Source organism: Eubalaena glacialis, chromosome 14, assembly GCF_028564815.1.
Source record: "Eubalaena glacialis isolate mEubGla1 chromosome 14, mEubGla1.1.hap2.+ XY, whole genome shotgun sequence".
In the NCBI taxonomy this organism is placed as follows: Eukaryota; Metazoa; Chordata; class Mammalia; order Artiodactyla; family Balaenidae; genus Eubalaena; species Eubalaena glacialis.
In genome coordinates this window covers 19,734,493-19,746,713 of record NC_083729.1, presented here as the reverse complement: position 1 = coordinate 19,746,713, position 12,221 = coordinate 19,734,493, and the positions used below count along the sequence as shown (strand labels likewise).

General features: G+C 39.4%; 2 protein-coding genes across 5 annotated transcripts in view; one reads left to right on the top strand and one right to left on the bottom strand.

The window, feature by feature from the left end:
* Positions 1-12,221, top strand: part of DNAJC27 (DnaJ heat shock protein family (Hsp40) member C27) — a 58,290-nt gene that overhangs the window by 30,855 nt on the left and 15,214 nt on the right. For all 4 annotated transcript variants that reach the window (XR_009703842.1, XM_061211359.1, XM_061211358.1 and 1 more), the window contains one exon: positions 212-334. Coding sequence is in view for 3 of the 4 variants with exons in the window: in XM_061211359.1 (XP_061067342.1) it covers positions 212-334 (123 nt within the window). In the remaining variant the exon portion in view is untranslated. The remainder of the gene's footprint in view (positions 1-211; positions 335-12,221) is intronic.
* LOC133105390 (exonuclease 1-like) lies at positions 7,295-9,703 on the bottom strand. The gene is given in 3 exon segments (XM_061211379.1): positions 7,295-7,513; positions 7,515-9,346; positions 9,349-9,703. Coding segments are annotated over 3 exon segments (2,406 nt in total).

Genomic DNA, 12,221 nt, shown 5'->3' with positions numbered 1-12,221 from the left:
CAGGCACTTGTGGTTTTGCCACAGAAAATCAGTCCACATTCAATGTAAGTAATTTTTTAATCTTTTTTGTTCCTGATAATTTTATATGCTAGTACTGGGGTTCACTTAAGAGTTTTTGCCTCAGCAAAGGATTGACAGAGACCTACTGGGCCTATTCTAGTGGGACAAGGTTGGAATCTTCTCTCCCCCTGCCCCCAACTTTTAATTTCAGATCGACTGTGCTAAGCACCGCTGTGTTGATGAAAGTGAAGGACGTCTTTGGGCTGAAAGCAAAGGGTTCCTGTACTTCGAAACTTCGGCTCAAACTGGAGAAGGAATCAGTGAGATGTTCCAGGTAACCTAGCATTTTATTGTTTTAGAGTTTGTGTCAAGGCTGACCATACCAAATTTTAGTGTAAATTATGAGAAGCAAAAGAGTAATAGGAACTTCTCATTAGAATAAGCTCTTTCTTTTCAGAAGCTAGTAAGAAAGGAAGAATGGGAGAGAGAGGAAGAGAATGAGTGTGTATGTATGTGTGATATTTGTCTGCTGTCTGTTTTAGACCAGATCTGGCTGCTCATCAGAATTACCTGAGGAAATTCTTCAAAATACAAATTGCTGGGCTCCAGACCTACCGGAAGCTTAATGTTTTGATGGAGCTGAGGAATCTGTATTTTGAAAAATCTCTCTAGGTGATCCTGATGATCATCAAGTTTAACAACACTTATTATATACTTACTTAAATGGGACAAAGATTTTCTTTAAAACCACCTTTGGTTACATTTGTATGCATAATCAAATGAAGGCATTACTTTGGCAAAATTGCCTTGCCATAGCTAATATAATCCTATATCATAGCCCATGGGGGTACAGTTAGAGACCAGGAGACTATCATTGCAGAATCCAGCCAATCATACGTAAAAGTTCGGTCTCACCGATCACGTAGGCAATAGAAGGATGGACTAACATGACAACCTGAATAGATGGTCATTTTTTAGAATTTACTAATCTAGAATAATTTTAAGGGGGGGAGACTACCTAAACAACAAATTATAGTCAACTCTTTTTTTTTTTTTTTTTCTTTTTTAAAAATAATTAATTAATTAATTTTTGGCTGTGTTGGGTCTTTGTTGCTACATGCGGGCTTTCTCTAGTTGTGGTGAGCAGGGACTACTCCTTTAGATGCTTGGGCTTCTTATTGCGGTAGCTTCTCTTGTTGTGGAGCACGGGCTCTAGGCATGCGGGCTTCAGTAGTTGTGGCTTGTGGGCTCTAGAGCGCAGGCTCAGTAGTGGCGCAGGGGCTTTGTTGCTCCATAGCATGTGGGATCTTCCCGGACCAGGGCTCAAACCCATGTCCCCTACATTGGCAGGCAGATTCTTTTTTTTTAGGTAAGAAGTGGATTTAATTAATTAATTAATTTATTTATTTATTTTTGGGCTGCATTGGGTCTTCATCGCTGTGCGCAGGCTCTCTCTAGTTGTGGCAAGTGGGGGCTACTCTTCGTTGCGGTGTGCGGGCTTCTCATTGTGGTGGCTTCTCTTGTTGCAGAGCATGGGCTCTAGGTGTGCAGGCTTCAGTAGTTGCAGCACACGGGTTCAGTAGTTGTGGCACGCGGGCACTAGAGCGCATGGGCTTCAGTAGTTGCTGCACGTGGGCTCAGTAGTTGCGGCTCACGGGCTCTAGGGCGTGCGGGCTTCAGTAGTTGTGGCTCGCAGGCTCTAGAGTGCAGGCTCAGTAGTTGTGGCGCACAGGCTTAGTTGCTCCGCAACATGTGGGATATTCCCAGACCAGGGATCGAACCCATGTCCCCTGCATTGGCAGGCGTATTCTTAACCACTGCACCACCAGGGAAGTCCTAAAGTAGATTTATTTAGAGAGAAACACTCTCCACAGACAGAGCGTGTGCCATCTCAGAAGGTGAGAAAGGCTGGCAGGCAGATTCTTAACCACTACGCCACCAGGGAAGTCCAGTCAACTCTTAATTATAGATACATTTGAAAGTAAGTGGTGGCATGAATAATGCATTTTTTCTTATGAATATATCTGATATTTTGGGAATTTTTAGCATTTCAGATAATGTAGCTATACTATAACGAGTTGTTCTTAATTATCGAGTGGGATTTTATTTAATCTTTTGTACTGAATTTCCTTCTAACAAGATGTCACCCCTCCTACTAGAAGACAGGTTTTATCCTTGGCTGACAGGCTGGATTGGGCATCAGTAGCGTCTATTTCAAGACCAAATAAGGTTGATATTGGTTTGCCACTTTTCTATTCTTTTGAATACATAGACTATATAGGTACATAGTTTGTACCTATATGTATGCAATCATGATACTTAACCATTTAAATTAAATTAACCAATTAAACTTCTGGAGAAGTTTACACGCTTCATCTCATATGAGACTCTTAACAACGTGTGGCAGGTATCATTCTCATTTCAGATATGAGGACATCTAAGAGTAGTAGTGACTTGTCCAAGAGGTATAAATAACTGTTAGAGATTAAATTTCTTTCAGCACTTTGAAGATACTGGTTCATTCTCTTCTGGCCTCTATTGTGTCCCATGAGATGTTAGCACCTGTTCTTACTCTTATTCCTTTATATATAATGTGTTCTTTTTTTCCTCCAGCTACTTTCAAGAGTTTATCTTTGATTTTCAGCAGTTGTCCTATGTGCCTAGGTGTGGTTCTCTTTATATTTATCTTACTTGGGGTTTGTTGATTTTCTTGGATTGGTAAACAGGTGTTTTTCATCAAATTTGGGAATTTTCTTTTTTTTAAACCATTATTTCTTCCAACTTTTTTTTTTTTAAATGGTTTAATAAATTATAAGGCCAACATTTTACTTTATGATATGGATAGCCTAGTAAGTTATATTATAAGCAAACTCTGTCATAAAATACACCACCCAGGAAATAAAACTTTGCCAGCAATTCCCAGAATCTGTTCCATGTGCTTTGTTTTAATATCAATGTCCAACCACCCCACCGCCTGTAACCACCACCCTAAATTTTATAGTTATCACTCCTTTATATTTCTCTATTGTTTAATCACCAGAATGTGCATCCCTAAATAATCTAGTTTAGTTCTGTCCTTTTTTTAATATGGAATTTTCCTCTCCATCCCCTTCCTTACAATTTATCTGTTGAGAATCCAAGGGCATTTAACCTGCAGTTTCTTGCAGACTGGATTTTGCTAATTGCACACTTATGTTGCAGTCCCACATGTTCCTCTGTCCTCTGTATTTCCTGCAATTCGGCAGCTGGATCCAGAGGAATGATCAGACTCATCTCCAATCCCTTGGCAAGACTACAGAGGATGCTGAGTTCTTTTATTATGAGACATAAAATGTCTGGTTATGATGTTAATAGCGGCTGATGCTCAAAGCCTAAATCCATTAATCCACTGGGGGTTGCAAAACGGTGATATTATCTCTTTTTCATTATTAGAACAGTAAAAAGAGATTTATCTTGTTTTATTACCCATTGGTACAGTACAGACAGGGAAAATGCCTGATATTTCTCCTTTTATTTTCCCATATTCAAGATAATGAATTGATATTCCATCATCCTCTGAAGGTGACCAATTTTTTAAAAATATGTTTATGATGGGTTCCAGTAAACAATTATTATCTTTTCAAGATCAAATTCTCCCATGTTTGGACAGTGGGGGCCTCTTCAGGTGTCTCCTTAATCATTTTGAAATTACATTAGTAGTCAGTAAAGGCTTCTGTTTCAACAAGATATCCCAGGCTTGTCTTTTACATTTCCTTTCCAGACTATTTTTCCAAGAAGCTCTCATTTCTTTCGGTGGAAAATGGTATTTTAAGACTACAAGCTGAGTGATAGGGATGCTCATTGGTACTGGATTGGTTAATTTTTTTCTCTGGGTCTCTTCACTGTGTATATACATGTATATACATGTATATATATAGTATGTGTGTATATACATTCATAAGTCTCTATCAGTACTCCCAACCCAAGTTTATAACTACATTTAAAAAAAATTAACCTGTTCTGTATTTTATCTGTATCTCCTTTCTCTAGACATTAAGAATCCTGGTTCTCAAGAAAATTGGGGATGAATTAAAATATCCCCTAAATATTCATTTATTCTATCCCACATTATATACACAATGGTCCTAAAATAACAATATCAGACTACTACTATGAGCTAAACCAAATGTTTTGCATATGGTCTCTCCTCTGTAGTTGTACTACCTGTGTCATCTGGACATACAGCCATTGCATATCATACTCTCCCTTTTAGCTCTCAAATTTTTTTTTTTTTTTAAAGCAGAATCTGAATCAGTTGGTTTGGGACTGGGCCTAAGATTCTGCATTTTTTTTTTTTTTTAACCTTTATTTATTTATTTATTTATGGCTGTGTTGGGTCTTCATTTCTGTGTGAGGGCTTTCTCTAGTTGTGGCAAGTGGGGGCCACTCTTCATTGCGGTGCGCGGGCCTCTCATTATCGCGGGCTCTCTTGTCGCGGAGCACAGGCTCCAGACGCGCAGGCTCAGTAGGTGTGGCTCACGGGCCTAGTTGCTCCGTGGCATGTGGGATCCTCCCAGACCAGGGCTCGAACCCGTGTCCCCTGCATTGGCAGGCAGATTCTCAACCACTGCGCCACCAGGGAAGCCCTAGCTCTCAAATTTTTAACTGTACAAGTCACTATGTTTGATGGTCACCACCAACCTTTATGGTGCTGTTTCTCTATTTTAGTTATTTTCTGATTTCTCAGGAAGAGCTTAGCGAGCAGTATTTTCCAAATTCTTGTTCGATGGATAAGTTTGTGCCCTTTATAATTGAAAGTCGATTTTGTTGAACATAAAAGCCTTTGCTTACATTTTCCCTTGAGTATCTTTAACACGTTACTCCATTTTCTTCAGGTATAAAGAATAATTGTGGAAAAGTCTGATGATCATCTTTTTTTTTTCTTTCGTATCACTTGCTGTTCTTGCCTACCCAGAGGATTTTTCCTTTCTTTAAAGTAACTTGTTGTCATTTATGACTTGATGTTGGCAGTTTTGGATCAATAATCTTGGGTATAATAGTGCATTTAAAAAATATTGTTTCAAATCTTTTAAAAATTAACAAAGTTTTCTGAAAATAGGAGTTTTTTTCTTCAGAGACTCCTATTATCTGTATATTGGACCGTCTGCGTCATCTTCAACATCTGTCACTTCCTAATCTTTTAAAGTGTTTTTTTCCTTTTTTTTTTGATTTTTACCTATTTCTTTTAAGGCATCATCTATCTGTATGTTTATTTGCTTGTGTTCCTTCTAGTTTAGGCTTAATTTCCAAAATTTTTTTCTAATCTTTTCCTGAGCTTATCTTTTTTTTTTTCTTCTGAGTTTTTCCAATTCTAAATTTCCTTCGTATCCTACACTGTTTTCTTAATAACATCTAGCACATTTTGAAATAGTCTGGTTTTGATCTGCTCTGGGGACCTTTCTGGTAGATTTTCATTATTTGTAAAAAATGTTGTTCTACTCTTGACTCTTTTAAATCAATTTTGTAAGGGATTGATCTAAAAACTTTTCTGTGGTTTCTTCTTAAGTAAAAATAATTTTCTTTAACTTTGAGGAGGCATGGGTCATGGGAGCTTCTCAAACCTCAGCTGTTTTGTTGTTGTTGGTTTTTTTGTTTTTGTTTTTGTTTTCAGTGTTCAAAAACAAAAACAGTATTCTGCTGAGATTTCTTGGTCAACAGTTCCTCCCTTCACTGTATTTAACCTTATCTTCCTTTGTGTCTGTTGTCACTCTCCTGCTCAGTTTTGGTTTTACAGCCAGCAGTGTCTCTTCTGTGGAGCCTTGACAAATATGGCAAATCATTTCAAAAGTTCATATGGACTACATTGCTTCATTCCTTCAGACATTACTGCAGGTCTCCTGCACTCACTCACCACTGGAATGCTCAAAGCCTCTCCCAGTTTCAAATGGCTATTTGCAACTTGGACTGCTATGTGTTTCAATAATCATTCTATGTAAGTTCTGTTCTCAGGTCCATTAGATGCCCTATTGCCATCCTCTACTTCTCCCAAATAGATGCCAGTACCACTTTGTAGTCTTGTGGCTTTTGGTAGCTTGTCTTCACCCACTTATATTTCAGGATTTAAGTATATGATGCCATCTAAATTTGTTGTAATGTTGTTCATTAGTATTTTGACTTTGCTATCCAGTTGCTGCTATGCGGCGGTTCGGAGATTGACAAATTACAGCACTGCTGCCATCTTCCCTTTCTTAATTTGTTCTATAACAGGAAATATTCACAGAAAGTTCAAATTTGCTTTTGTTCTTTGTATTTGGTCTTTTCCAGATTTTTAAAAAAATTTTTGTCTCCTTTTAACATTTTTATGCTGTTTCTTACAATGTTATGTTTTTTGTTCCACTCTGACCTCCTCAACTAAGTCTCATTTAAAAATTAAAATGCTCTGGATCCCTTTCTTTTATCCTCTATATCTCAGACACTTTTACAATTCCTTTACTTCCTGTCAGATTGTCACTTACTTCACTTCCTTACTTCAGATCTTCACTTGCATAGCTGGTTTTCTTTCCAAGAATCTATTCCTTTGCAGAGTATGTACACATCATAGACCCTGCAGATTTAGTATTTTACATTGCACCTAGGACACTAGTTTTAAATATACGTTAAGGAATTTTTAGCCCACACTTCAAAAAAGACATATAAGAGAAACAGGCTATTTTGAAGTTTAAGAATATTAATGATATAAGAAGTAGTTCCTTTCATATGATGCTGAAACCAATTTTCTTTTACTGTCAATCTGTAACCCAACCAAACTCTTCAGGGAAAACAGAGCACTGCCCCATTTATGCAATGATCTTTAACCCTTCCAACTACCCCTCCCATCCCAGCAACTGTATTTCCAATTCAACCCTGAAAGACAGACAGGAAAGGCAGGTGAAAAAACCATAGCTTGAAGAAACACAGTAATTTCCTCTAGTATAAAATGACCACAGAATTGTGGTTTTCCATTTACCATCCTTGTACTTGACAACATTACAGAAATCTTTGGAGTAGATTTTTGTAAGTTCCAAGGGACTTGCTCAATTAACATTAAAACTTCGAAAACGTGTCAAAACCAAATTTCTCTAGTTAGCTTCTTGTGAAAATATAAAAAGCTGAACAAAAACAGTTACATAGTTAATATACAAAATGTACTTTATTTAAAAATAAATAGCATAGATCTAAGAACAAATCTTTCTTACTGATAACTGCTTCATTCTCAAACAGGACATGAAATTGATAGAGATTCTCTTGCAGGCAATAGCCTCCCAGCTGCCTGTGTTTATTGGAATATTGCTCTCTGAACACGCATACAGTCAGAATTGTTAAATATATCCTCTTCTTCTGGAGTTAGTTGGATGTTATCTTTGACTGGAGACAGGGGATCTGGCTTCTTACAAGAAGGAAGCTTCTCAGAATCTTTTTTAAATACAAAATTTTTCCAGAGTTCATTGATTTTTATCTGCAATCCTGGCTTGTTCTCGGCATTATGATGATTTATTTCTCTTATGGATGCTTGATGGCTTCTTGCTCAGCCCACTGACTCTGGCAGGTACTAAAGGTTGGATCTTGGTTGTAGAAAGATTGTCCACAGAACTAGATTTATACAGCCCAGGAACCTCTGAATCTAAATCCTCACTAGAAGGCTGAGAAAGTTTTGATGCATTTAAATTGTGTGGTGATAAGTCCATGCTTTCCTGAGACTGTGAAGACCAATCCACTTCATGTAAGGGATGAGATTCATCACTTGACTCATCACTCTTTAACTGAGATACATCAGACGGCTCATTATTCTCAGGCAGAGAGATGGGAGAATCACTCTTTCTAAGGAACTGCTGCAATGCTGTGCTTGGAGAGGGGCTTGGTGTTCTTGAAAAATCTCCAAGACTTCCAGACCAACTGAAACAACTTCTTAGTGTACCCAAGGTGGGTGGTGAGATGGTCCTCGTGAATCTGCTGGTCTTAAAAGACTGAGACTCTTCAGCGATCACAGTCACATCATCTGGAATATGCTCACTTGAATTATGTGCTACACTGATATCTAACAACTTCTTGCCATCTAGACAATCTGATTCATTTACATTGGTTTCTTTATCTGTGACAGCAGTTTCATCTAGAGACTGGCTGCTTGCTTTCTTTGATATACAGTCAGCAGAATCCGGAGAATTGGAAAAAAACCTGCTTCTGGTTCCTGGAACCACAATTGCACCACTTTCTTCATTTTTTCTCTGTAAAAATGTTGCAAATTTGTTTCTTGTCCTAGGTGGTGTGCTTAAGCTTTTTTTAATAGTAGTTCCATCTACCAGGTCAGGCATAAACCGTTCAGAAGAGTTCAATAATTTATTACCTTCACAACTATTTTTCCTGATCTTCTTTGTAAAGGAAGTAGAATACTGACCCAATAGATCATCTTCTGATAGCTCTTCACTTCTTGGTCTTTTTGCAATGGATGACTTCCTTGGAAGATTTAACCCTTTAGTACTAATCACTAGTTCAATGCCCACAGTACTTGGATTTTCCTTCACCTTTGTAGCATCTGAAACAATGTCCAGCTCAAGTCTAGGGCAATAGTTCTTATGCCAAATGCTATTAATATTAGATGACTTTTGACATGTTTTGTCAGTCCAACTATGACTTCTTGATTGGGCAGGCACGGCAGTGTCTGGATTGTAGTCATCAATCTGTTCGAAAGTATTTATATCTTTATTTCCAAGTGCTATTTGAAGAGCTATAGAATCATCAACATATCGCCCAGCATAGCTTAGTGTTTCAGGATCAATGTCATCTTCATAGGCATTCAAGGGGATGAGTTTCCTTTTGATGGGATCAAAAACTAGCTGATAGAGGAAGGTATTACTGGCCCGAATAAATCCTTTGATGTAATCTTCTGGTACTGTTATATTCATCTTGAGATAATGTCCAATTTTCTTGATAACCTTTAAAATATCTGGATTGTTGGCTAGTCTTAGTACTTTGCAGGCCTTGGCTAATCCAATCCCACGCAGCGATGAGAGATAGTCACAGCCTGAAAGAATGCACATATAACGGAACTTCTCTTCTGTGAACACATCCCCAAGCTGTTTGCACATTCCTAGCCGAGCCTGATCAACTTCTAGTCCATTTCCAAACTGGTCCATTTTTAAAATAACCTTTTTACAGCCAAAAGCGAGGAGGTCAGAGTCTTCTGTAATTACAGCTTGTACAATACCAGCCTTGTTAAGATAGGCCAACTGTGCATCTGCTTCATGTGGAGCCACAAGACAATCTACTCCCTGAGACCGAGCAGCCTTAATTACGTTGTGGGCCATAGCGTGTGTGATATTGATAGAACGGTGAAACATTCTCTGGCTTCTGAAACCTTCCCCTCACGAAGAAGCTGCTTTCCCTTAAGAAGATTGGCTTGTCTTCTTTCTCTTCTAGACTTCTCCACTTCCTTTTTAGAAGGTAAAGTACATCCATCAAATACCAGGATAGGCTTGATCCCATGAAATAGTAACATATTTACAAATTTCATACAAAATCCTACATACTTATCGGTAGGTTCACCTTTGGCTAGTTTTTCAGCACAAGAAACAGCTCCTTTGTGAAGCCAGCAGTATGTATCCACAGCTACTACCTGCCCTTTATACTTCCTCATGTGGACAGGTTCAGAAGCTTCTTTGATAAATTGCAGCAATCCTTGTATCCCCATAGTGCCAAGTTAAATTTTTTTCTAAGTTAGGTAAATATTCTCGAATAAATGTTTCCTCTTCAGCACAATGAGAACGATGGGGGGCCTTAGGCACAAAGCATCCTCAGGAGACCGCCCGCAGCACCAAGTAGTAGTGACAGCACAATGTCACCGCTCCATCCCGTCTCACAGAGATTGGCAGGGCGGCCCACAAGCCCTTTCCAGGAGACACGTTCCTTTGGCCTCGTGCTCTGCACAGCCCGCTCCGCTCGCTTCCCGGGGAGGTCCCCCGCCGTCCGTCCGAGGGCAGCCCGGTGAGGGCTCAGAAGCCTATCCCCACGGCCCCCACTCGCCTGGGCCGGAGCACGCTAGGCGGCTGCGGGGAACTCAAGGGGCAGGGGCGCAGGGACGCAGCTGTGCACCTGCGGCCAGACCTTTCAATTTCTTCCAATTTTTTTTTGGCCCTATTCTTACCCTCTTTTCCTTCTGGGACTCCAATTACGTATATATTAGACCATTTTATTTTTTCCCATAGTCCTTGAGACTGTTTATTTTTCTTCCATTTTCCTCTGTTTTCCAGATTGCATAGTCTCTATTGATCTGATTTCAATCTGCTGTTAAATCTACCAAGTGAAGTTTTCAATTCACTACTTTTCAGTTGTAGAATTTGCATTTGGTTCTTTTGTATAGTTCCAGTTCTTTGCTGAGATTTTCTGTTTACTCATTTTGAACATATTTTTCTTTATCTCTTTGAAATAGTTATAATAGCAGCTTTACAGTCTTTGTCCAATATCTGAACCGTCTTGGGTTCAGTCTCTATGGACTGCTTTTTTCTTGACTATGGATCACATTTTTGTTTCTTTGTATGAGTAGTGATTTTTTTTTTTTTAAATAAGTCTTTTTTTAAAAAATTAATTAATTAATTTATTTATTTTTGGCTGTGTTGGGTCTTCCTTTCGTGTGAGGGCTTTCTCTAGTTGTGGCAAGCTGGGGCCACTCTTCATCGCAGTGCGCGGGCCTCTCACTATCGCGGCCTCTCTTGTTGCGGAGCGCAGGCTCCAGACGCGCAGGCTCAGTAATTGTGGCTCACGGGCCCAGTTGCTCCGCGGCATGTGGGATCTTCCCAGACCAGGGCTCGAACCCATGTCCCCTGCATTGGCAGGCGGATTCTCAACCACTGCGCCACCTGGGAAGCCCCTGAGTAGTGATTTTTGATTTAACACCAGACATTGTAGACAATACATTATAGAGACTCTAGATTTGTTTATTTTCCTCAGAAGAATGTTGGTTCTTGTTTCAGCAGGCAGTTCAGTTATTGGCAGATTACACTGAACTTGTGTAGGCTGGACTTTTTGCTTTAATAGCAAGGATCTGAAGGAAGCCCAAAGTGTTTCCCAAGCCCTTCTAATTTGGCAAGACTCAGCCTGCAAATTCTGTCCCCCTTGCAGATCTTGTCAGTTCTTGGTTTTAGGTTTTGTTAGGATGAATCTAACTCCTAAGGCAAAGCCTTTCTGTGGTGTCTCAGCTAGATGCTAGGGGTATTAATGAGATGTCCTCTGGCAAGGCCAAATTCTGGTGTCCCCAGGGTGGCTCTTCCCCTCGCACCACTAGTCAGTTCTGTTCTCAACCCCTTAGTAGCTATTATCTGATAAGCCTCAGGTGATCTCATCCTATGTATTTATAGCCTAGCCCTCAGCTACAAACTAGTAGGGAACCCTCACATGGACTTCTGGGGCCCAACTCTGCACAACACCCTCCTATCCAAGGCCGTACTCCACAGATTCTAGCCACTTCAGCATCCTCAAGCTCTCACCTCTGCCTCTTTAGCTCAATGGGACTTTGTGTCTGCTCAGACTCTGGCTTTCTGTGACAGGGTCAGGAAATGGACTCCAGGTAGAGGACCAAGGAGCAGTCTTGCACTTGCTGTTGTCCACTACCTGAAAAGAGTTACCTCATATATTTGTTCACTTTTATAGTAGTTTATGGCAGGAGGTTCAGTCCAGTACCCATTACACTAACATGGCGGGCACTCAAACAAGGAATTTGAACAGACTTTTGACTTCAGTTCTAGCATTCTCTATATCACCACAGCTAGCCTTCTATAACATTATGTGTTATGGGTAAATGCTTGTGCCCTCAGAAATCTGTGAGTGTTTATATTTTAGGTTAACTTACAGACTAGAAGAAAACCTTATTGATACGTAGCACAAGCAAACATTTGTGAACTGTGATCCCTTTTAGGTTGCTTTTATTTTTTTAGATTAATCTTGGGTAGAACTAATGGATAGTCTTTTAAAAAAAAAAGGGTAACAGAGTGTAATAAACTATTCTGTAAGTACTTAGAAGTAGTGCTTTCCTGCTGGTTCAGTTTAATCAATACTTTCTTTGTTTCCTATATATTTAATAGACACTTTATGTCAGGAAGGAACTTGGTTTTATCTTACACTGTTAACACAGAGCAGTATTAAGATAGACTAAAACTAAGTTAACACTTCTCTTGTGTTGGTATCTAACGGCTTTTCCTTTGACACCCCTTTTC